The following is a 26,024-nucleotide window of genomic DNA, read 5'->3' on the forward strand; positions in this document are numbered from 1 at the left end:
CACTGAGAGTGGGGTGAAGACACTCCGCACTGTGTACAGGAGCTGGCACTGAGAGTGGGGTGAAGACACTCCGCACTGTGTACAGACCTGGCACTGAGAGTGGGGTGAAGACACTCCGCACTGTGTACAGACCTGGCACTGAGAGTGGGGTGAAGACACTCCGCACTGTGTACAGACCTGGCACTGAGAGTGGGGTGAAGACACTCCGCACTGTGTACAGACCTGGCACTGAGAGTGGGGTGAAGACACTCCGCACTGTGTACAGGGGCTGGCACTGAGAGCGGGGTGAAGACACTCCGCACTGTGTACAGACCTGGCACTGAGAGTGGGGTGAAGACACTCCGCACTGTGTACAGGAGCTGGCACTGAGAGTGGGGTGAAGACACTCCGCACTGTGTACAGACCTGGCACTGAGATGGGGTGAAGACAATCCGCGCTGTGTACAGAGCTGGCACTGAGAGTGGGGTGAAGACACTCCGCACTGTGTACAGGAGCTGGCACTGAGAGTGGGGTGAAGACACTCCGCACTGTGTACAGGGGCTGGCACTGAGAGCGGGGTGAAGACACTCCGCACTGTGTACAGGAGCTGGCACTGAGAGTTGGGTGAAGACACTCCGCACTGTGTACAGACCTGGCACTGAGAGTGGGGTGAAGACACTCCGCACTGTGTACAGACCTGGCACTGAGAGTGGGGTGAAGACACTCCACACTGTGTAGAGACCTGGCACTGAGAGTGGGGTGAAGACACTCCGCACTGTGTACAGGAGCTGGCACTGAGAGTGGGGTGAAGACACTCCGCACTGTGTACTGACTTGGCACTGAGAGTGGGGTGAAGACACTCCGCACTGTGTACAGGGGCTGGCACTGAGAGTGGGGTTAAGACACTCCGCACTGTGTACAGGGGCTGGCACTGAGAGCGGGGTGAAGACACTCCGCACTGTGTACAGACCTGGCACTGAGAGCGGGGTGAGGACACTCCGCACTGTGTACAGGAGCTGGCACTGAGAGTGGGGTGAAGACACTCCGCACTGTGTACAGGAGCTGGCACTGAGAGTGGGGTGAAGACACTCCGCACTGTGTACAGGGGCTGGCACTGAGAGCGGGGTGAAGACACTCAGCAGTGTGTACAGACCTGGCACTGAGAGTGGGGTGAAGACACTCCGCACTGTGTACAGACCTGGCACTGAGAGCGGGGTGAGGACACTCCGCACTGTGTACAGACCTGGCACTGAGAGTGGGGTGAAGACACTCCGCACTATGTACAGGAGCTGGCACTGAGAGTGGGGTGAAGACACTCCGCACTGTGTACAGACCTGGCACTGAGAGTGGGGTGAAGACACTCCGCACTGTGTACAGACCTGGCACTGAGAGTGGGGTGAAGACACTCCGCACTGTGTACAGGAGCTGGCACTGAGAGTGGGGTGAAGACACTCCGCACGGTGTACAGGAGCTGGCACTGAGAGTGGGGTGAAGACACTCCGCACTGTGTACAGACCTGGCACTGAGAGTGGGGTGAAGACACTCCGCACTGTGTACAGGAGCTGGCACTGAGAGTGGGGTGAAGACACTCCGCACTGTGTACAGACCTGGCACTGAGAGTGGGGTGAAGACACTCCGCACTGTGTACAGACCTGGCACTGAGAGTGGGGTGAAGACGCTCCGCACTGTGTACAGGAGCTGGCACTGAGAGCGGGGTGAAGACACTCCGCACTGTGTACAGGAGCTGGCACTGAGAGTGGGGTGAAGACACTCCGCACTGTGTACAGACCTGGCACTGAGAGTGGGGTGAAGACACTCCGCACTGTGTACAGGAGCTGGCACTGAGAGTGGGGTGAAGACACTCCGCACTGTGTACAGACCTGGCACTGAGAGTGGGGTGAAGACACTCCGCACTGTGTACAGACCTGGCACTGAGAGTGGGGTGAAGACACTCCGCACTGTGTACAGACCTGGCACTGAGAGTGGGGTGAAGACACTCCGCACTGTGTACAGGAGCTGGCACTGAGAGTGGGGTGAAGACACTCCGCACTGTGTACAGACCTGGCACTGAGATGGGGTGAAGACAATCCGCGCTGTGTACAGAGCTGGCACTGAGAGTGGGGTGAAGACACTCCGCACTGTGTACAGGAGCTGGCACTGAGAGTGGGGTGAAGACACTCCGCACTGTGTACAGGGGCTGGCACTGAGAGCGGGGTGAAGACACTCCGCACTGTGTACAGGAGCTGGCACTGAGAGTGGGGTGAAGACACTCCGCACTGTGTACAGGAGCTGGCACTGAGAGTGGGGTGAAGACACTCCGCACTGTGTACAGGGGCTGGCACTGAGAGCGGGGTGAAGACACTCCGCACTGTGTACAGACCTGGCACTGAGAGTGGGGTGAAGACACTCCGCACTGTGTACAGACCTGGCACTGAGAGTGGGGTGAAGACACTCCACACTGTGTACAGACCTGGCACTGAGAGTGGGGTGAAGACACTCCGCACTGTGTACAGGAGCTGGCACTGAGAGTGGGGTGAAGACACTCCGCACTGTGTACTGACCTGGCACTGAGAGTGGGGTGAAGACACTCCGCACTGTGTACAGGGGCTGGCACTGAGAGTGGGGTTAAGACACTCCGCACTGTGTACAGGGGCTGGCACTGAGAGCGGGGTGAAGACACTCCGCACTGTGTACAGACCTGGCACTGAGAGCGGGGTGAAGACACTCCGCACTGTGTACAGACCTGGCACTGAGAGTGGGGTGAAGACACTCCGCACTGTGTACAGGAGCTGGCACTGAGAGCGGGGTGAAGACACTCCGCTCTGTGTACAGGGGCTGGCACTGAGAGCGGGGTGAAGACACTCAGCACTGTGTACAGACCTGGCACTGAGAGTGGGGTGAAGACACTCCGCACTGTGTACAGACCTGGCACTGAGAGTGGGGTGAAGACACTCCGCACTGTGTACAGACCTGGCACTGAGAGTGGGGTGAAGACACTCCGCACTGTGTACAGACCAGGCACTGAGAGTGGGGTGAAGACACTCCACACTGTGTACAGGAGCTGGCACTGAGAGCGGGGAGAAGACACTCCGCACTGTGTACAGACCTGGCACTGAGAGTGGGGTGAAGACACTCCGCACTGTGTACAGGAGCTGGCACTGAGAGTGGGGTGAAGACACTCCGCACTGTGTACAGGAGCTGGCACTGAGTGCGGGGTGAAGACACTCCGCACTGTGTACAGACCTGGCACTGAGAGTGGGGTGATGACACTCCGCACTGTGTACAGGAGCTGGCACTGAGAGTGGGGTGAAGACACGCCGCACTGTGTACAGGAGCTGGCACTGAGAGTGGGGTGAAGACACTCCGCACTGTGTACAGGGGCTGGCACTGAGAGCGGGGTGAAGACACTCCGCACTGTGTACAGACCTGGCACTGAGAGTGGGGTGAAGACACTCCGCACTGTGTACAGACCTGGCACTGAGAGTGGGGTGAAGACACTCCACACTGTGTACAGACCTGGCACTGAGAGTGGGGTGAAGACACTCCGCACTGTGTACAGACCTGGCACTGAGAGTGGGGTGAAGGCACTGTGTGTTGTGTACAGGGGCTGGCACTGAGAGCGAGGTGAAGGCACTGTGTGTTGTGTACAGGGGCTGGCACTGAGAGCGAGGTGAAGGCACTGTGTGCTGTGTACAGGGGCTGGCACTGAGAGCGAGGTGAAGGCACTGTGTGCTGTGTACAGGAGCTGGCACTGAGAGCGAGGTGAAGGCACTGTGTGCTGTGTACTGTGGCTGGCACTGAGAGCGAGGTGAAGGCACTGTGTGCTGTGTACAGGAGTTCGCACTGAGAGCGAGGTGAAGGCACTGTGTGCTGTGTACAGGAGCTGGCACTGAGAGTGGGGTGAAGACACTCCGCACTGTGTACAGACCTGGCACTGAGAGTGGGGTGAAGACACTCCGCACTGTGTACAGGAGCTGGCACTGAGAGTGGGGTGAAGACACTCCGCACTGTGTACAGACCTGGCACTGAGAGTGGGGTGAAGGCACTGTGTGTTGTGTACAGGGGCTGGCACTGAGAGCGAGGTGAAGGCACTGTGTGTTGTGTACAGGGGCTGGCACTGAGAGCGAGGTGAAGGCACTGTGTGCTGTGTACAGGGGCTGGCACTGAGAGCGAGGTGAAGGCACTGTGTGTTGTGTACAGGGGCTGGCACTGTGAGCGAGGTGAAGGCACTGTGTGCTGTGTACAGGAGCTGGCACTGAGCGCGAGGTGAAGGCACTGTGTGCTGTGTACAGGGGCTGGCACTGAGAGCGAGGTGAAGGCACTGTGTGTTGTGTACAGGGGCTGGCACTGAGAGCGAGGTGAAGGCACTGTGTGCTGTGTACAGGAGCTGGCACTGAGAGCGAGGTGAAGGCACTGTGTGCTGTGTACAGGGGCTGGCACTGAGAACGAGGTGAAGGCACTGTGTGCTGTGTACAGGGGCTGGCACTGAGAGCGAGGTGAAGGCACTGTGTGCTGTGTACAGGGGCTGGCACTGAGGACGAGGTGACGACACTCCGCACTGTGTACAGGAGCTGGCACTGAGAGTGGGGTGAAGACACTCCGCACTGTGTACAGGAGCTGGCACTGAGAGTGGGGTGAAGACACTCCGCTGTGTGTACAGGGGCTGGCACTGAGAGCGGGGTGAAGACACTCCGCACTGTGTACAGACCTGGCACTGAGAGTGGGGTGAAGACACTCCGCACTGTGTACAGGGGCTGGCACTGAGAGCGGGGTGAAGACACTCCGCACTGTGTACAGACCTGGCACTGAGAGTGGGGTGAAGACACTCCGCACTGTGTACAGACCTGGCACTGAGAGTGGGGTGAAGACACTCCGCACTGTGTACAGGGGCTGGCACTGAGAGCGGGGTGAAGACACTCCGCACTGTGTACAGGGGCTGGCACTGAGAGCGGGGTGAAGACACTCCGCACTGTGTACAGACCTGGCACTGAGAGTGGGGTGAAGACACTCCGCACTGTGTACAGACCTGGCACTGAGAGTGGGGTGAAGACACTCCGCACTGTGTAAAGGGGCTGGCACTGAGAGTGGGGTGAAGACACTCCGCACTGTGTACAGGAGCTGGCACTGAGAGCGGGGTGAAGACACTCCGCACTGTGTACAGGGGCTGGCACTGAGAGCGGGGTGAAGACACTCCGCACTGTGTACAGAGCTGGCACTGAGAGTGGGGTGAAGACACTCCGCACTGTGTACAGACCTGGCACTGAGAGTGGGGTGAAGACACTCCACACTGTGTACAGACCTGGCACTGAGAGTGGGGTGAAGACACTCCGCACTGTGTACAGACCTGGCACTGAGAGTGGGGTGAAGGCACTGTGTGTTGTGTACAGGGGCTGGCACTGAGAGCGAGGTGAAGGCACTGTGTGCTGTGTACAGGAGCTGGCACTGAGAGCGAGGTGAAGGCACTGTGTGCTGTGTACAGGGGCTGGCACTGAGAGCGAGGTGAAAGCACTGTGTTTTGTGTACAGGGGCTGGCACTGAGAGCGAGGTGAAGGCACTGTGTGCTGTGTACAGGAGCTGGCACTGAGAACGAGGTGAAGACACTCCGCACTGTGTACAGGAGCTGGCACTGAGAGCGGGGTGAAGACACTCCGCACTGAGTACAGACCTGGCACTGAGAGTGGGGTGAAGACACTCCGCACTGTGTACAGGAGCTGGCACTGAGAGTGGGGTGAAGACACTCCGCACTGTGTACAGGGGCTGGCACTGAGAGCGGGGTGAAGACACTCCGCACTGTGTACAGGAGCTGGCACTGAGAGTGGGGTGAAGACACTCCGCACTGTGTACAGGAGCTGGCACTGAGAGTGGGGTGAAGACACTCCGCACTGTGTACAGGGGCTGGCAGTGAGAGCGGGGTGAAGACACTCCGCACTGTGTACAGACCTGGCACTGAGAGTGGGGTGAAGACACTCCGCACTGTGTACAGGGGCTGGCACTGAGAGCGGGGTGAAGACACTCCGCACTGTGTACAGACCTGGCACTGAGAGTGGGGTGAAGACACTCCGCACTGTGTACAGACCTGGCACTGAGAGTGGGGTGAAGACACTCCGCACTGTGTACAGGGGCTGGCACTGAGAGCGGGGTGAAGACACTCCGCACTGTGTACAGGGGCTGGCACTGAGAGCGGGGTGAAGACACTCCGCACTGTGTACAGACCTGGCACTGAGAGTGGGGTGAAGACACTCCACACTGTGTACAGACCTGGCACTGAGAGTGGGGTGAAGACACTCCGCACTGTGTACAGGAGCTGGCACTGAGAGTGGGGTGAAGACACTCCGCACTGTGTACTGACCTGGCACTGAGAGTGGGGTGAAGACACTCCGCACTGTGTACAGGGGCTGGCACTGAGAGTGGGGTTAAGACACTCCGCACTGTGTACAGGGGCTGGCACTGAGAGCGGGGTGAAGACACTCCGCACTGTGTACAGACCTGGCACTGAGAGCGGGGTGAAGACACTCCGCACTGTGTACAGACCTGGCACTGAGAGTGGGGTGAAGACACTCCGCACTGTGTACAGGAGCTGGCACTGAGAGCGGGGTGAAGACACTCCGCTCTGTGTACAGGGGCTGGCACTGAGAGCGGGGTGAAGACACTCAGCACTGTGTACAGACCTGGCACTGAGAGTGGGGTGAAGACACTCCGCACTGTGTACAGACCTGGCACTGAGAGTGGGGTGAAGACACTCCGCACTGTGTACAGACCTGGCACTGAGAGTGGGGTGAAGACACTCCGCACTGTGTACAGACCAGGCACTGAGAGTGGGGTGAAGACACTCCACACTGTGTACAGGAGCTGGCACTGAGAGCGGGGAGAAGACACTCCGCACTGTGTACAGACCTGGCACTGAGAGTGGGGTGAAGACACTCCGCACTGTGTACAGGAGCTGGCACTGAGAGTGGGGTGAAGACACTCCGCACTGTGTACAGGAGCTGGCACTGAGTGCGGGGTGAAGACACTCCGCACTGTGTACAGACCTGGCACTGAGAGTGGGGTGATGACACTCCGCACTGTGTACAGGAGCTGGCACTGAGAGTGGGGTGAAGACACGCCGCACTGTGTACAGGAGCTGGCACTGAGAGTGGGGTGAAGACACTCCGCACTGTGTACAGGGGCTGGCACTGAGAGCGGGGTGAAGACACTCCGCACTGTGTACAGACCTGGCACTGAGAGTGGGGTGAAGACACTCCGCACTGTGTACAGACCTGGCACTGAGAGTGGGGTGAAGACACTCCACACTGTGTACAGACCTGGCACTGAGAGTGGGGTGAAGACACTCCGCACTGTGTACAGACCTGGCACTGAGAGTGGGGTGAAGGCACTGTGTGTTGTGTACAGGGGCTGGCACTGAGAGCGAGGTGAAGGCACTGTGTGTTGTGTACAGGGGCTGGCACTGAGAGCGAGGTGAAGGCACTGTGTGCTGTGTACAGGGGCTGGCACTGAGAGCGAGGTGAAGGCACTGTGTGCTGTGTACAGGAGCTGGCACTGAGAGCGAGGTGAAGGCACTGTGTGCTGTGTACTGTGGCTGGCACTGAGAGCGAGGTGAAGGCACTGTGTGCTGTGTACAGGAGTTCGCACTGAGAGCGAGGTGAAGGCACTGTGTGCTGTGTACAGGAGCTGGCACTGAGAGTGGGGTGAAGACACTCCGCACTGTGTACAGACCTGGCACTGAGAGTGGGGTGAAGACACTCCGCACTGTGTACAGGAGCTGGCACTGAGAGTGGGGTGAAGACACTCCGCACTGTGTACAGACCTGGCACTGAGAGTGGGGTGAAGGCACTGTGTGTTGTGTACAGGGGCTGGCACTGAGAGCGAGGTGAAGGCACTGTGTGTTGTGTACAGGGGCTGGCACTGAGAGCGAGGTGAAGGCACTGTGTGCTGTGTACAGGGGCTGGCACTGAGAGCGAGGTGAAGGCACTGTGTGTTGTGTACAGGGGCTGGCACTGTGAGCGAGGTGAAGGCACTGTGTGCTGTGTACAGGAGCTGGCACTGAGCGCGAGGTGAAGGCACTGTGTGCTGTGTACAGGGGCTGGCACTGAGAGCGAGGTGAAGGCACTGTGTGTTGTGTACAGGGGCTGGCACTGAGAGCGAGGTGAAGGCACTGTGTGCTGTGTACAGGAGCTGGCACTGAGAGCGAGGTGAAGGCACTGTGTGCTGTGTACAGGGGCTGGCACTGAGAACGAGGTGAAGGCACTGTGTGCTGTGTACAGGGGCTGGCACTGAGAGCGAGGTGAAGGCACTGTGTGCTGTGTACAGGGGCTGGCACTGAGGACGAGGTGACGACACTCCGCACTGTGTACAGGAGCTGGCACTGAGAGTGGGGTGAAGACACTCCGCACTGTGTACAGGAGCTGGCACTGAGAGTGGGGTGAAGACACTCCGCTGTGTGTACAGGGGCTGGCACTGAGAGCGGGGTGAAGACACTCCGCACTGTGTACAGACCTGGCACTGAGAGTGGGGTGAAGACACTCCGCACTGTGTACAGGGGCTGGCACTGAGAGCGGGGTGAAGACACTCCGCACTGTGTACAGACCTGGCACTGAGAGTGGGGTGAAGACACTCCGCACTGTGTACAGACCTGGCACTGAGAGTGGGGTGAAGACACTCCGCACTGTGTACAGGGGCTGGCACTGAGAGCGGGGTGAAGACACTCCGCACTGTGTACAGGGGCTGGCACTGAGAGCGGGGTGAAGACACTCCGCACTGTGTACAGACCTGGCACTGAGAGTGGGGTGAAGACACTCCGCACTGTGTACAGACCTGGCACTGAGAGTGGGGTGAAGACACTCCGCACTGTGTAAAGGGGCTGGCACTGAGAGTGGGGTGAAGACACTCCGCACTGTGTACAGGAGCTGGCACTGAGAGCGGGGTGAAGACACTCCGCACTGTGTACAGGGGCTGGCACTGAGAGCGGGGTGAAGACACTCCGCACTGTGTACAGAGCTGGCACTGAGAGTGGGGTGAAGACACTCCGCACTGTGTACAGACCTGGCACTGAGAGTGGGGTGAAGACACTCCACACTGTGTACAGACCTGGCACTGAGAGTGGGGTGAAGACACTCCGCACTGTGTACAGACCTGGCACTGAGAGTGGGGTGAAGGCACTGTGTGTTGTGTACAGGGGCTGGCACTGAGAGCGAGGTGAAGGCACTGTGTGCTGTGTACAGGAGCTGGCACTGAGAGCGAGGTGAAGGCACTGTGTGCTGTGTACAGGGGCTGGCACTGAGAGCGAGGTGAAAGCACTGTGTTTTGTGTACAGGGGCTGGCACTGAGAGCGAGGTGAAGGCACTGTGTGCTGTGTACAGGAGCTGGCACTGAGAACGAGGTGAAGACACTCCGCACTGTGTACAGGAGCTGGCACTGAGAGCGGGGTGAAGACACTCCGCACTGAGTACAGACCTGGCACTGAGAGTGGGGTGAAGACACTCCGCACTGTGTACAGGAGCTGGCACTGAGAGTGGGGTGAAGACACTCCGCACTGTGTACAGGGGCTGGCACTGAGAGCGGGGTGAAGACACTCCGCACTGTGTACAGGAGCTGGCACTGAGAGTGGGGTGAAGACACTCCGCACTGTGTACAGGAGCTGGCACTGAGAGTGGGGTGAAGACACTCCGCACTGTGTACAGGGGCTGGCAGTGAGAGCGGGGTGAAGACACTCCGCACTGTGTACAGACCTGGCACTGAGAGTGGGGTGAAGACACTCCGCACTGTGTACAGGGGCTGGCACTGAGAGCGGGGTGAAGACACTCCGCACTGTGTACAGACCTGGCACTGAGAGTGGGGTGAAGACACTCCGCACTGTGTACAGACCTGGCACTGAGAGTGGGGTGAAGACACTCCGCACTGTGTACAGGGGCTGGCACTGAGAGCGGGGTGAAGACACTCCGCACTGTGTACAGGGGCTGGCACTGAGAGCGGGGTGAAGACACTCCGCACTGTGTACAGACCTGGCACTGAGAGTGGGGTGAAGACACTCCGCACTGTGTACAGACCTGGCACTGAGAGTGGGGTGAAGACACTCCGCACTGTGTACAGGGGCTGGCACTGAGAGCGGGGTGAAGACACTCCGCACTGTGTACAGGGGCTGGCACTGAGAGCGGGGTGAAGACACTCCGCACTGTGTACAGACCTGGCACTGAGAGTGGGGTGAAGACACTCCGCACTGTGTACAGACCTGGCACTGAGAGTGGGGTGAAGACACTCCGCACTGTGTACAGGAGCTGGCACTGAGAGCGGGGTGAAGACACTCCGCACTGTGTACAGACCTGGCAATGAGAGTGGGGTGATGACACTCCGCACTGTGTACAGACCTGGCACTGAGAGTGGGGTGAACACACTCCGCACTGTGTACAGACCTGGCACTGAGAGTGGGGTGAAGACACTCCGCACTGTGTACAGGGGCTGGCACTGAGAGTGGGGTGAAGACACTCCGCCCTGTGTACAGGAGCTGGCACTGAGAGCGGGGTGAAGACACTCCGCACTGTGTACAGGGGCTGGCACTGAGAGCGGTGTGAAGACACTCCGCACTGTGTACAGACCTGGCACTGAGAGTGGGGTGAAGACACTCCACACTGTGTACAGACCTGGCACTGAGAGTGGGGTGAAGACACTCCGCACTGTGTACAGACCTGGCACTGAGAGTGGGGTGAAGGCACTGTGTGTTGTGTACAGGGGCTGGCACTGAGAGCGAGGTGAAGGCACTGTGTGCTGTGTACAGGAGCTGGCACTGAGAGCGAGGTGAAGGCACTGTGTGCTGTGTACAGGGGCTGGCACTGAGAGCGAGGTGAAAGCACTGTGTGTTGTGTACAGGGGCTGGCACTGAGAGCGAGGTGAAGGCACTGTGTGCTGTGTACAGGAGCTGGCACTGAGAACGAGGTGAAGACACTCCGCACTGTGTACAGGAGCTGGCACTGAGAGCGGGGTGAAGACACTCCGCACTGTGTACAGACCTGGCACTGAGAGTGGGGTGAAGACACTCCGCACTGTGTACAGGAGCTGGCACTGAGAGTGGGGTGAAGACACTCCGCACTGTGTACAGGGGCTGGCACTGAGAGCGGGGTGAAGACACTCCGCACTGTGTACAGGAGCTGGCACTGAGAGTGGGGTGAAGACACTCCGCACTGTGTACAGGAGCTGGCACTGAGAGTGGGGTGAAGACACTCCGCACTGTGTACAGGGGCTGGCAGTGAGAGCGGGGTGAAGACACTCCGCACTGTGTACAGACCTGGCACTGAGAGTGGGGTGAAGACACTCCGCACTGTGTACAGGGGCTGGCACTGAGAGCGGGGTGAAGACACTCCGCACTGTGTACAGACCTGGCACTGAGAGTGGGGTGAAGACACTCCGCACTGTGTACAGACCTGGCACTGAGAGTGCGGTGAAGACACTCCGCACTGTGTACAGGGGCTGGCACTGAGAGCGGGGTGAAGACACTCCGCACTGTGTACAGGGGCTGGCACTGAGAGCGGGGTGAAGACACTCCGCACTGTGTACAGACCTGGCACTGAGAGTTGGGTGAAGACACTCTGCACTGTGTACAGACCTGGTACTGAGAGTGGGGTGAAGACACTCCGCACTGTGTACAGGGGCTGGCACTGAGAGCGGGGTGAAGACACTCCGCACTGTGTACAGGGGCTGGCACTGAGAGCGGGGTGAAGACACTCCGCACTGTGTACAGACCTGGCACTGAGAGTGGGGTGAAGACACTCCGCAGTGTGTACAGACCTGGCACTGAGAGTGGGGTGAAGACACTCCGCACTGTGTACAGGAGCTGGCACTGAGAGCGGGGTGAAGACACTCCGCACTGTGTACAGACCTGGCACTGAGAGTGGGGTGAAGACACTCCGCACTGTGTACAGGAGCTGGCACTGAGAGTGGGGTGAAGACACTCCGCACTGTGTACAGGGGCTGGCACTGAGAGCGGGGTGAAGACACTCCGCACTGTGTACAGGAGCTGGCACTGAGAGTGGGGTGAAGACACTCCGCACTGTGTACAGGAGCTGGCACTGAGAGTGGGGTGAAGACACTCCGCACTGTGTACAGGGGCTGGCAGTGAGAGCGGGGTGAAGACACTCCGCACTGTGTACAGACCTGGCACTGAGAGTGGGGTGAAGACACTCCGCACTGTGTACAGGGGCTGGCACTGAGAGCGGGGTGAAGACACTCCGCACTGTGTACAGACCTGGCACTGAGAGTGGGGTGAAGACACTCCGCACTGTGTACAGACCTGGCACTGAGAGTGGGGTGAAGACACTCCGCACTGTGTACAGGGGCTGGCACTGAGAGCGGGGTGAAGACACTCCGCACTGTGTACAGACCTGGCACTGAGAGTGGGGTGAAGACACTCCGCACTGTGTACAGACCTGGCACTGAGAGTGGGGTGAAGACACTCCGCACTGTGTACAGGGGCTGGCACTGAGAGCGGGGTGAAGACACTGTGTGTTGTGTACAGGGGCTGGCACTGAGAGCGAGGTGAAGGCACTGTGTGTTGTGTACAGGGGCTGGCACTGAGAGCGAGGTGAAGGCACTGTGTGCTGTGTACAGGGGCTGGCACTGAGAGCGAGGTGAAGGCACTGTGTGTTGTGTACAGGGGCTGGCACTGAGAGCGAGGTGAAGGCACTGTGTGCTGTGTACAGGAGCTGGCACTGAGAGCGAGGTGAAGGCACTGTGTGCTGTGTACAGGGGCTGGCACTGAGAGCGAGGTGAAGGCACTGTGTGTTGTGTACAGGGGCTGGCACTGAGAGCGAGGTGAAGGCACTGTGTGCTGTGTACAGGAGCTGGCACTGAGAGCGAGGTGAAGGCACTGTGTGTTGTGTACAGGGGCTGGCACTGAGAGCGAGGTGAAGGCACTGTGTGCTCTGTACAGGAGCTGGCACTGAGAGCGAGGTGAAGGCACTGTGTGCTGTGTACAGGAGCTGGCACTGAGAGCGAGGTGAAGGCACTGTGTGCTGTGTACAGGGGCTGGCACTGAGAACGAGGTGAAGGCACTGTGTGCTGTGTACAGGGGCTGGCACTGAGAGCGAGGTGAAGGCACTGTGTGCTGTGTACAGGGGCTGGCACTTAGGACGAGGTGAAGACACTCCGCACTGTGTACAGGAGCTGGCACTGAGAGTGGGGTGAAGACACTCCGCACTGTGTACAGGAGCTGGCACTGAGAGTGGGGTGAAGACACTCCGCACTGTGTACAGGGGCTGGCACTGAGAGCGGGGTGAAGACACTCCGCACTGTGTACAGACCTGGCACTGAGAGTGGGGTGAAGACACTCCGCACTGTGTACAGGGGCTGGCACTGAGAGCGGGGTGAAGACACTCCGCACTGTGTACAGACCTGGCACTGAGAGTGGGGTGAAGACACTCCGCACTGTGTACAGACCTGGCACTGAGAGTGGGGTGAAGACACTCCGCACTGTGTACAGGGGCTGGCACTGAGAGTGGGGTGAAGACACTCCGCACTGTGTACAGGAGCTGGCACTGAGAGTGGGGTGAAGACACTCCGCACTGTGTACAGACCTGGCACTGAGAGTGGGGTGAAGACACTCCACACTGTGTACAGACCTGGCACTGAGAGTGGGGTGAAGACACTCCGCACTGTGTACAGACCTGGCACTGAGAGTGGGGTGAAGGCACTGTGTGTTGTGTACAGGGGCTGGCACTGAGAGCGAGGTGAAGGCATTGTGTGCTGTGTACAGGGGCTGGCACTGAGAGCGAGGTGAAGGCACTGTGTGCTGTGTACAGGAGCTGGCACTGAGAGCGAGGTGAAGGCACTGTGTGTTGTGTACAGGGGCTGGCACTGAGAGCGAGGTGAAGGCTCTGTGTGCTGTGTACAGGGGCTGGCACTGAGAGCGAGGTGAAAGCACTGTGTGTTGTGTACAGGGGCTGGCACTGAGAGCGAGGTGAAGGCACTGTGTGCTGTGTACAGGAGCTGGCACTGAGAGCGTGGTGAAGGCACTGTGTGCTGTGTACAGGGGCTGGCACTGAGAGCGAGGTGAAGGCACTGTGTGCTGTGTACAGGGGCTGGCACTGAGAACGAGGTGAAGACACTCCGCACTGTGTACAGGAGCTGGCACTGAGAGCGGGGTGAAGACACTCCGCACTGTGTACAGACCTGGCACTGAGAGTGGGGTGAAGACACTCCGCACTGTGTACAGGAGCTGGCACTGAGAGTGGGGTTAAAACACTCCGCACTGTGTACAGGGGCTGGCACTGAGAGCGGGGTGAAGACACTCCGCACTGTGTACAGGAGCTGGCACTGAGAGTGGGGTGAAGACACTCCGCACTGTGTACAGGAGCTGGCACTGAGAGTGGGGTGAAGACACTCCGCACTGTGTACAGGGGCTGGCAGTGAGAGCGGGGTGAAGACACTCCGCACTGTGTACAGACCTGGCACTGAGAGTGGGGTGAAGACACTCCGCACTGTGTACAGGAGCTGGCACTGAGAGTGGGGTGAAGACACTCCGCACTGTGTACAGACCTGGCACTGAGAGTGGGGTGAAGACACTCCGCACTGTGTACAGACCTGGCATTGAGAGTGGGGTGAAGACACTCCGCACTGTGTACAGACCTGGCACTGAGAGTGGGGTGAAGACACTCCGCACTGTGTACAGGGGCTGGCACTGAGAGCGGGGTGAAGACACTCCGCACTGTGTACAGACCTGGCACTGAGAGTGGGGTGAAGACACTCCGCACCGTGTACAGGAGCTGGCACTGAGAGTGGGGTGAAGACACTCCGCGCTGTGTACAGACCTGGCACTGAGAGTGGGGTGAAGACACTCCGCGCTGTGTACAGGAGCTGGCACTGAGAGTGGGGTGAAGACACTCCGCACTGTGTACAGGGGCTGGCACTGAGAGCTGGGTGAAGACACTCCGCACTCTGTACAGGAGCTGGCACTGAGAGTGGGGTGAAGACACTCCGCACTGTGTACAGGAGCTGGCACTGAGAGTGGGGTGAAGACACTCCGCACTGTGTACAGGGGCTGGCACTGAGAGCGGGGTGAAGGCACTCCGCACTGTGTACAGACCTGGCACTGAGAGTGGGGTGAAGACACTCCGCACTGTGTACAGACCTGGCACTGAGAGTGTGGTGAAGTCACTCCGCACTGTGTACAGACCTGGCACTGAGAGTGGGGTGAAGACACTCCGCACTGTGTACAGACCTGGCACTGAGAGTGGGGTGAAGACACTCCGCACTGTGTACAGACCTGGCATTGAGAGTGGGGTGAAGACACTCCGCACTGTGTACAGACCTGGCACTGAGAGTGGGGTGAAGACACTCCGCAGGGATCTGTTTTGGGGCCACTGTTGTTTGTAATTTTTATTAATGATCTGGATGAGGGTATAGTTGGGTGGATTAGTAAATTTGCTGATGACACCAAAGTTGGAGGTGTGGTAGATTGTGAGGAAGGGTGTCATAGTCTGCAGGGAGACTTAGATAGGTTGCAGAGCTGGGCCGAGAGGTGGCGGATGGAATTTAATGCGGAGAAGTGTGAGGTAATTCACTTTGGTAGGAGCAACAGATGTGTCGAGTATAGGGCTAACGGGAGGACTTTGAATAGTGTGGATGAACAGAGGGATCTAGGTGTGTGTGTACATAGATCCCTGAAAGTTGGGAATCAAGTAGATAAGGTTGTCAAGAAGGCGTACGGTGTCTTGGCGTTTATTGGTAGGGGGATTGAATTTAGGAGTCGCAGTGTAATGTTGCAACTGTACACTACTCTAGTGCGGCCGCACTTGGAGTACTGTGTGCAGTTCTGGTCCCCGCATTACAAGAAGGATGTGGAGGCGTTGGAGAGGGTGCAGAGGAGGTTTACTAGGATGTTGCCTGGTATGGTGGGGAGGTCCTATGAGGAGAGACTGAGGGATCTAGGGTTGTTTTCGTTGGGAAGAAGGCGGCTAAGAGGGGATCTTATTGAAACATATAAGATGATTAGGGGTTTAGATAGGGTGGATAGTGATAGCCTTTTTCCTCGGATGGAGAAAGCTAGCACGAGGGGGCATGACTTTAAATTAAGGGGGGGTAGCTACAGGACGGATGTCAGGGGTAGGTTCTTTACCCAGCGGGTGGTGAGGGATTGGAATGCCCTGCCTGCTGCAGTTGTAGATGCGTCTAGTTTGGGGGCGTTTAAGAGATCTCTGGATAGGTTTATGGACGAAAAGGGATTGGTATAGGCTAGTGGGTCATTGTTTTTGTAACTGGTCGGCGCAACATCGTGGGCCGAAGGGCCTGTTCTGCGCTGTAATGTTCTATGTTCTATGTTCTATGAGAGTGGGGTGAAGGCACTCTGTGTTGTGTACAGGGGCTGGCACTGAGAGCGAGGTGAAGGCACTGTGTGTTGTGTACAGGGGCTGGCACTGAGAGCGAGGTGAAGGCACTGTGTGCTGTGTACAGGGGCTGGCACTGAGAGCGAGGTGAAGGCACTGTGTGCTGTGTACAGGAGCTGGCACTGAGAGCGAGGTGAAGGCACTGTGTGCTGTGTACAGGGGCTGGCACTGAGAGCGAGGTGAAGGCACTGTGTGTTGTGTACAGGGGCTGGCACTGAGAGCGAGGTGAAGGCACTGTGTGCTGTGTACAGGGGCTGGCACTGAGAGCGAGGTGAAGGCACTGTGTGCTGTGTACAGGGGTGGCACTGAGAACGAGGTGAAGACACTCCGCACTGTGTACAGGAGCTGGCACTGAGAGCGTGGTGAAGACACTCCGCACTGTGTACAGACCTGGCACTGAGAGTGGGGTGAAGACACTCCGCACTGTGTACAGGAGCTGGCACTGAGAGTGGGGTGAAGACACTCCGCACTGTGTACAGGGGCTGGCACTGAGAGTGGGGTGAAGACACTCCGCACTGTGTACAGGGGCTGGCACTGAGAGCGGGGTGAAGACACTCCGCACTGTGTACAGACCTGGCACTGAGAGTGGGGTGAAGACACTCCGCACTGTGTACAGGGGCTGGCACTGAGAGCGGGGTGAAGACACTCCGCACTGTGTACAGACCTGGCACTGAGAGTGGGGTGAAGACACTCCGCACTGTGTACAGACCTGGCACTGAGAGTGGGGTGAAGGTACTGTGTGTTGTGTACAGGGGCTGGCACTGAGAGCGAGGTGAAGGCACTGTGTGTTGTGTACAGGGGCTGGCACTGAGAGCGAGGTGAAGGCACTGTGTGCTGTGTACAGGGGCTGGCACTGAGAGCGAGGTGAAGGCACTGTGTGTTGTGTACAGGGGCTGGCACTGAGAGCGAGGTGAAGGCACTGTGTGCTGTGTACAGGAGCTGGCACTGAGAGCGAGGTGAAGGCACTGTGTGCTGTGTACAGGGGCTGGCACTGAGAGCGAGGTGAAGGCACTGTGTGTTGTGTACAGGGGCTGGCACTGAGAGCGAGGTGAAGGCACTGTGTGCTGTGTACAGGAGCTGGCACTGAGAGCGAGGTGAAGGCACTGTGTGCTGTGTACAGGAGCTGGCACTGAGAGCGAGGTGAAGGCACTGTGTGCTGTGTACAGGAGCTGGCACTGAGAGCGAGGTGAAGGCACTGTGTGCTGTGTACAGGGGCTGGCACTGAGAACGAGGTGAAGGCACTGTGTGCTGTGTACAGGGGCTGGCACTGAGAGCGAGGTGAAGGCACTGTGTGCTGTGTACAGGGGCTGGCACTGAGGACGAGGTGAAGACACTCCGCACTGTGTACAGGAGCTGGCACTGAGAGTGGGGTGAAGACACTCCGCACTGTGTACAGGAGCTGGCACTGAGAGTGGGGTGAAGACACTCCGCACTGTGTACAGGGGCTGGCACTGAGAGCGGGGTGAAGACACTCCGCACTGTGTACAGACCTGGCACTGAGAGTGGGGTGAAGACACTCCGCACTGTGTACAGGGGCTGGCACTGAGAGCGGGGTGAAGACACTCCGCACTGTGTACAGACCTGGCACTGAGAGTGGGGTGAAGACACTCCGCACTGTGTACAGGGGCTGGCACTGAGAGTGGGGTGAAGACACTCCGCACTGTGTACAGGAGCTGGCACTGAGAGTGGGGTGAAGACACTCCGCACTGTGTACAGACCTGGCACTGAGAGTGGGGTGAAGACACTCCGCACTGTGTACAGTCCTGGCACTGAGAGTGGGGTGAAGACACTCCACACTGTGTACAGACCTGGCACTGAGAGTGGGGTGAAGACACTCCGCACTGTGTACAGGGGCTGGCACTGAGAGCGGGGTGAATACACTCCGCACTGTGTACAGACCTGGCACTGAGAGTGGGGTGAAGACACTCCGCACTGTGTACAGACCTGGCACTGAGAGTGGGGTGAAGACACTCCACACTGTGTACAGACCTGGCACTGAGAGTGGGGTGAAGACACTCCGCACTGTGTACAGGCCTGGCACTGAGAGTGGGGTGAAGGCACTGTGTGTTGTGTACAGGGGCTGGCACTGAGAGCGAGGTGAAGGCATTGTGTGCTGTGTACAGGGGCTGGCACTGAGAGCGAGGTGAAGGCACTGTGTGCTGTGTACAGGAGCTGGCACTGAGAGCGAGGTGAAGGCACTGTGTGCTGTGTACAGGGGCTGGCACTGAGAGCGAGGTGAAAGCACTGTGTGTTGTGTACAGGGGCTGGCACTGAGAGCGAGGTGAAGGCACTGTGTGTTGTGTACAGGGGTGGCACTGAGAACGAGGTGAAGACACTCCGCACTGTGTACAGGAGCTGGCACTGAGAGTGGGGTGAATACACTCCGCACTGTGTACAGGGGCTGGCACTGAGAGCGGGGTGAAGACACTCCGCACTGTGTACAGACCTGGCACTGAGAGTGGGGTGAAGACACTCCGCACTGTGTACAGGAGCTGGCACTGAGAGTGGGGTGAAGACACTCCGCACTGTGTACAGACCTGGCACTGAGAGTGGGGTGAAGACACTCCGCACTGTGTACAGGAGCTGGCACTGAGAGCGGGGTGAAGACACTCCGCACTGTGTACAGGGGCTGGCACTGAGAGTGGGGTGAAGACACTCCGCACTGTGTACAGGGGCTGGCACTGAGAGCGGGGTGAAGACACTCCGCACTGTGTACAGGGGCTGGCACTGAGAGCGGGGTGAAGACACTCCGCACTGTGTACAGGGGCTGGCACTGAGAGTGGGGTGAAGACACTCTGCACTGTGTACAGACCTGGCACTGAGAGTGGGGTGAACACACTCCGCACTGTGTACAGACAGATTATCACGCCGCACTGTACATGATTATCACACCTTTATTTCATTTGTGTCAGGCAGGATTTCCAAGAGTATTTGACCTCACGGCCGGAGCACAAGCAGGAGTTTGTTTCGCAGTGGCAGGATGATTATAATTCCATTGCTGAAGACCTGCGTCACGATGATGATGTAAAAGCAGAACTGTTGCTGCGACTTTATGTGAGTACAGAGCCGGCATCCAGACCCCCACCCTGCTGCTACCCCCGTCTGCGGCTGCCCCCAACTATCAGCACTCTGTGTCCGTGTGTGGGCCACCATAGGGAACTCTGTGTCAGTGTGAGACCCCCCCCACCGTGGGGAACTCTGTGTCAGTGTGAGACCCCCTCCCCCACCATGGGGAACTCTGTGTCAGTGTGAGACCCCCCCCCCACCATGGGGAACTCTGTGTCAGTGTGACACCCCCCCCACCGTGGGGAACTCTGTGTCAGTGTGAGACCCCCCCCCCCCCCACCGTGGGGAACTCTGTGTCAGTGTGAGACCCCCCCCCCCCCCCACCATGGGGAACTCTGTGTCAGTGTGAGACCCCCCCCACCGTGGGGAACTCTGTGTCAGTGTGAGACCCCCCCCCCACCCACCGTGGGGAACTCTGTGTCAGTGTGAGACCCCCCCCCCCCCCCCCCCCACTGTGGGGAACTCTGTGTCAGTGTGAGACCCCCCCCCCCCCCCCCACCGTGGGGAACTCTGTGTCAGTGTGAGACCCCCCCCCCCCCCACCGTGGGGAACTCTGTGTCAGTGTGAGCCCCCCCCTCCCCACCGTGGGGAACTCTGTGTCAGTGTGAGACCCCCCCCCACCATGGGGAACTCTGTGTCAGTGTGAGACCCCCCCCCCACCATGGGGAACTCTGTGTCAGTGTGAGACCCCCCCCCCCCACCATGGGGAACTCTGTGTCAGTGTGAGACCCCCCCCCCACCATGGGGAACTCTGTGTCAGTGTGAGACCCCCCCCCCCCACCATGGGGAACTCTGTGTCAGTGTGAGACCCCCCCCCCCACCATGGGGAACTCTGTGTCAGTGTGAGACTCTCCCCAACCCAGGGTCTCTGTGTCAATGTGAGACCTCTGCTCCCCCCCCCACCCCCCATCACACCTTGATCCCCCAGCCACAGGGGCTCTGTGTCAGTGGGACCCCCCATCACCCCTCGCATCCCACCCCCTGGTCATAGAGACTCTGTGTTAGTGTGCTCCCCCTCCCAATATCAGATACTGAATAACCCATTGCCGATAGGTGTGTGATATTGGGTAATAAAGATTTACAGTATGGAAACAGGCCCTTTACCCCAACTTGTCCATGCCACCTAGATTTTTAAAACTAAGCTAGTCCCAATTGCCCGTGTCTGGCCCATGTTCCTCCATACCCATCATAGAATCCCTACAGTGCAGAAAAAGGCCATTCAGCCCATCAAGTCTGCAGCAACCACAATCCCACCCAGACACTATTCCTGTAACTCCACATACTTACCCTACTAATTCTGGCACTCAGGTCAATTCAGCATGGCCAATCAACCTGACCCGCACACCTTGGGACTGTGGGAAGAAACCGGAGCACCTGGAGGAAACCCACACAGACACGGGGAGAATGTGCAGACTCCACACAGACAGTGATCCGACACCAGAATTGAACCTAGGAGCCTGGTGCTGTGAGGCAGCAGTGCTAACCACTGTGCCACCATGCCACACTGGCATCTTACCCATATAACTGTTTAAATGCTTTTTAAAAGACAAAATGGTACCTGCCTCTACTACTACTTGGCCGAAGGGCCTGTACTGTGCTGTGATGTTCTATGTTCTACTGCCCCTGGCAGCTTGTTCCAGACACTCACCACCCTTTAGGTGAAAACATTTTCCTTCTGGACCCTTTTGTATCTCTCCCCTCTCACCTTAAACCTACGCCCTCTAGTTTTAGACTCCCCTACCTTTGGGAAAAGATATTTACTATCTTGTTGATCTCCCCTCAGCCTCCTACGCTCCAGAGAAAAAAGTCCCAGTCTATCCAGCCTCTCCTTATAACTCAAACCATCAAGTCCCGGTAGCATCCTAGTAAATCTTTTCTGCACTCTTTCTAGTTTAATAATATCCTTTCTATAATAGGGTGACCAGAACTGTACACAGTATTCCAAGTGTGGCCTTACCAATGTCTTGTCCAACTTCAACAAGACGTCCCAACTCCTGTATTCAATGTTCTGATCGATGAAACCAAGCATGCCGAATGCCTTCTTCACCACTCTGTCCACCTGTGACTCCACTTTCAAGGAGCTATGAATCTGTACCCCTAGATCTCTTTGTCCTGTTACTCTCCCCAACGCCCTACCATTAACTGAGTAAGTCCTGCCCTGGTTCAATCTACCAAAATGCATCACCTCACATTTATCTAAATTAAACTCCATCTGCCATTCGTCAGCCCACTGGCCCAATTGATCAAGATCCCGTTACAATTGGAGATAACTTTCTTCACTGTCCACTATGCCACCAATCTTGGTGTCATCTGCAAACTTACTAACCATGCCTCCTATATTCTCATCCAAATCATTAATATAAATGACAAATAACAGTGGGCCCAGCACTGATCCCTGAGGCACACCGCTGGTCACAGGCCTCCCTCTACAGCCACCCTCTGGCTTCTGTCATCAAACCAAATTTGCATCCAATTTGCTACCCTGGATCCTATGAGATTTAATCTTATGGAGCAACCTTGTCAAAGGCCCTGCTAAAGTTCAGGGGAATTTCACAGTAACTTGATTGCAGTGTTAATGTAAGTCTTACCTGTGACTAATAAATAAACAAACTTTAATCTGGACACGTCAACTGCATGACTCTTATCTATATGTGTATAATCAGAGTGTGGACATCCCCCTGTCTATCGATGTGTGATTGTGGAATTCACTCAGCTTGTTTGTTTGCTGTACAGGATCTGCGTGAATGTCTCTGGGATATCTCTGACAACAGGAAGGAGGAGGCTGAGAAGGAAAGGATGTCTATTATCGGAAATGGCTGGCTGGACGATCACCTGGGGTTACTGCTCAACATCTACTCAACACTAATGCAGGTATGACCCCCAACACAGTGTCCGATTCTGTAACGTCTGCATCTCGATTGGCAGCGCTTGGGACTTACAGTTCCCATCAAAGTTTCAGAGCAATTCAGGAGGAATATGGAGAGACAATAAAGGAATAGGTGGAGATCAGAGTTTGAGAGGTGTACAGGTAGCGAGCCTGGGTAGTTACGTTGGAAGGAGGAAGGTTGAATATTAGTTTTTCAATAATGTCTCGCCTCCCAGTGAAGATTGCAGCCAATGAATAATTTCCAAACTGCAGCATTGTTGGAATAAACTGAACAACTAATTATTCTGTTGTGCCACAGCCAATCAATCAGCCCGGCTGTGCACAGCAAGCTGCCACAAATACCTTTGTCCTTATCTGCTTTGCTGATGTTGATTGGACAGAACACAGATTGGAACACCCCTGCTCACCTTCAAAATAGCTTCATTGGCCAATAGGACCTGAATTTAACATCTCACCACAAAGACAGCATCACCAACAGTGCGCACTCCCTCAGTACTGACCCTCTGACTGTGGATATTTGAGAGATAGCAGATTTGACAAATGGGAAATATAAGGAACATCTTAAGACAATGAGAGGTGAAGAGATTTCAGGATTGAACACACGACTTTGGGCCTTAGAGACTGGAGGAAGTTACAGAGAGAGGAGGGTAGGGTGGGGTGTGGTGGTGGGGAGGTCATGGAGTCATTTGGAAGGAATATTGAATACAGGGAGTAACGAGCTAGCTGGAAGGATAGGATACACTGGAGTATGGAGAATGTCACTGCAACTCTCTTTTCCAGGTGGAGGTCGATCGCTTTGAGGATACGTATCGCTTCCTGCAGGATTATTATGGAGTAATGCAGGGCAACATCCCCCCAGAAGACAGCAAGGAGTTTACCCGCATCCCATTGGTTAACGTAAATGATCCACAGTTACCTGTCTCAGAGCCAGTGATAATCGAAGGATCGGGGAGGTAGGATTTGAACAGTATCTGTGTTGAGCTACAGATTGAGTGTTCTCTACTCCAGTCATGCCAAGGTGGGAATGGAGTTAGAACATAGAACACTACAGCACAAACAGGCCCTTCGGCCCACAAGTTGCGCCGATCACATCTATACCTACCAGGCCATCTGTAACTCCCAATGCCATTAGATCCCATATACTCATCCAGAAGTCTTTTAAAAGACCCCAGTGAGTTCGCCTCTACCACCACTGACGGCAGCCGATTCCACTCACTCACCACCCTCTGAGTGAAAAACTTACCCCTGACATCTCCTCTGTACTTGCTCCCCAGCACCTTAAACCTGTGTCCTCTCGTAGCGACCATTTCAGCCCTGGGAAATAGCCTCTGAGAATCCACCCTATCTATTCCTCTCAACATTTTATAAACCTCTATCAGGTCGCCTCTCAACCTTCGTCTCTCCAGGGAGAAGAGTCCCAGCTCCCTCAACCTAACTTCATAAGGCATGCCTCCCAATCCAGGCAACATCCTTGTCAATCTCCTCTGCACCCTCTCAATAGCTTCCACATCCTTCCTGTAGTGAGGCGACCAGAACTGCACACAGTACTCCAAGTGGGGTCTGACAAGGGTCCTATACAGCTGCAGCATTACCTCCCGACTCCTAAACTCAATCCCTCAATTAATGAAGGCCAGTACACCATACGCCTTCTTGACCACATCCTCCACCTGCGAGGCCGATTTAAGAGTCCTGTGGACCCGGACCCCAAGATCCTTCTGCTACTCAACCCAGCTAAGACTCCTACCCTTGATATTGTACTCCTGCATCCCATTGGTCCTGCCAGAATGGACGACTACACATTTGTCCGCGTCGAAGTCCATCTGCCACTTCTCCGCCCAGTGTTGCATCCTATCTATGTCACGCTGCAACTTCTGACATCCCTCCAGACTATCCACAACACCACCAACCTTCGTATCGTGAGCGAACTTACTAACCCATCCCTCCACTTCCTCATCCAGGTCATTTATGAAAATGACAAACAGCAAGGGTCCTAGAACAGATCCCTGGGGCACTCCACTGGTGACCGACCTCCATACAGAAAAAGACCCATCCACAACCACTCTCTGCCTTCTGCAGGCAAGCCAGTTCTGGATCCACAAGGCCAAAGCCCCTTGGATCCCATGCCCTCTCACCTTCTCAAGAAGTCTTGCATGGGGGACCTTATCAAACACCTTGCTGAAGTCCATGTAAACCACATCCACCGCTCTTCTTTCGTCAATGTGTTCAGTCACATTCTCAAAGAACTCAACTAGGCTCGTAAGGCACGACCTGCCCTTGACAAAGCCGTGCTGACTATTCTTGATCATTCTAAACTTCTCTAAATGCTCATAAATCTTGTCCCTCAGAATCCTCTCCATCAGCTTACCAACCACTGAGGTCAGACTCACCGGTCGGTAATTTCCTGGGCTATCCCTGTTCCCTTTCTTGAAAATAGGAACCACATCTGCAATCCTCCAATCCTCCGGAACCTCTCCCATCTTCATCGACGATGCAAAGATCATCGCCAGGGGCTCTGCAATCACTTCCCTCGCCTCCCACAGTAACCTGGGGTACATCCCATCCGGTCCCGGTGACTTGTCTATCTTGATAGAATTTAAAGTTGGTGGGTCCCTGCAGCACCTTGGGATGTGGCTGTCGCTGGCCAGTCTTTATTCCCCATTCTTCATTGCCATTGAGCAGGAGGCACTTTCTCAAACTGCTAAAGTCCATGTGGAGTCAGTGCACCCACAGAACCGCCAGCATTTTAGATGGTGCTGTTACAGGAACTTTGTTGCGTTTCTGCAGTGCATGTTGTAGATGGTAGGTACAGCTGTCACTGCCCAATGGTGGTGGAGACAGTGAATGTTAAGGTGGTGTCAGTCAAGCGGGTTGCTTTGTCCTGGAAGCTCTCAGGCTTCTTGAGGAGCTGCACTTATGCTGACAAATGGGGAGTATTCCATTACACTGACTTGTGCCTTGCTTTTGGGGAGTCAGGAGGTGAGTTATTTGTGACAGGATTCCAAGCCTCTGCCCTGCTCTTGTAGCTAGTTTTATGTTCCAGTTCAGGATGTTAGGGGATTCAGTGATGGTTACACCATTGAATGTTAAGGGGCAGTGGTTAGAGTGTCTCTTATTGGTGATGGTCATTGCCTGGCGTTTGTGTGGTGTGAATGTTACTGTCACTTGTCAGCCCAAGCCTGGATATTGTCCAGATCTTGTTGTATTTGAACACGGACTGTTTCAGTATCTGAGGAGTGATGAATGGTGCTGAACATTGTGTAATCATCAGCGAACATCCCCATTTCCAACTTTAGGGGTGGTGGTGGTGCAATGGTTATGTCTCTGAGACTCCAGATGATTACATGATAGACGTTAAACTCAGTCAAACAAAGATTATAAATTAAGATGAATGGCTGTAAGTTGGGAGAGGGGAGTGTGCAGAGGGACCTGGGTGTCCTTGTGTACCAGTCAGTGAAGGTAAGTGTGCAGGTACAGCAGGCAGTAAAGCAGGTGAATGGTATGTTGGCCTTCACTGTGAGAGGTTTTGAGTACGAGCAGAGATTATACAGGGGCCTTGGTGAGGCCAAACCTAGAGTACGGTTTTGGTCTCCTTTTTCTGAGGAAGGGTGTTCTTGCTGTCGTGGGAGTGCAGTGAAGGTTTACCAGGCTGATTCCGGGGATGGAGGGACTGACGTATGAGGAGAGATCGAGTCTGTTATGCTTGAATTTGCTGCAGTTTAGAA

At 56.3% G+C, this 26,024-nt stretch overlaps 1 protein-coding gene across 2 annotated transcripts in view; it reads left to right on the forward strand.

Annotated features, from left to right (window-relative positions):
• LOC145338875 (sperm flagellar protein 2-like) overlaps positions 1-26,024 on the forward strand; it is a 233,647-nt gene that overhangs the window by 89,827 nt on the left and 117,796 nt on the right. For both annotated transcript variants that reach the window (XM_080183275.1, XM_080183276.1), the window contains exons 13-15: positions 19,262-19,403; positions 22,149-22,286; positions 23,083-23,255. In XM_080183275.1, coding sequence (XP_080039401.1) covers positions 19,262-19,403; positions 22,149-22,286; positions 23,083-23,255 — 453 coding nt within the window. The remainder of the gene's footprint in view (positions 1-19,261; positions 19,404-22,148; positions 22,287-23,082; positions 23,256-26,024) is intronic.

Source organism: Carcharhinus amblyrhynchos, unplaced genomic scaffold (genome assembly GCF_965287045.1).
Source record: "Carcharhinus amblyrhynchos unplaced genomic scaffold, sCarAmb.v2.hapA chromosome_206, whole genome shotgun sequence".
NCBI lineage: Eukaryota > Metazoa > Chordata > Chondrichthyes > Carcharhiniformes > Carcharhinidae > Carcharhinus > Carcharhinus amblyrhynchos.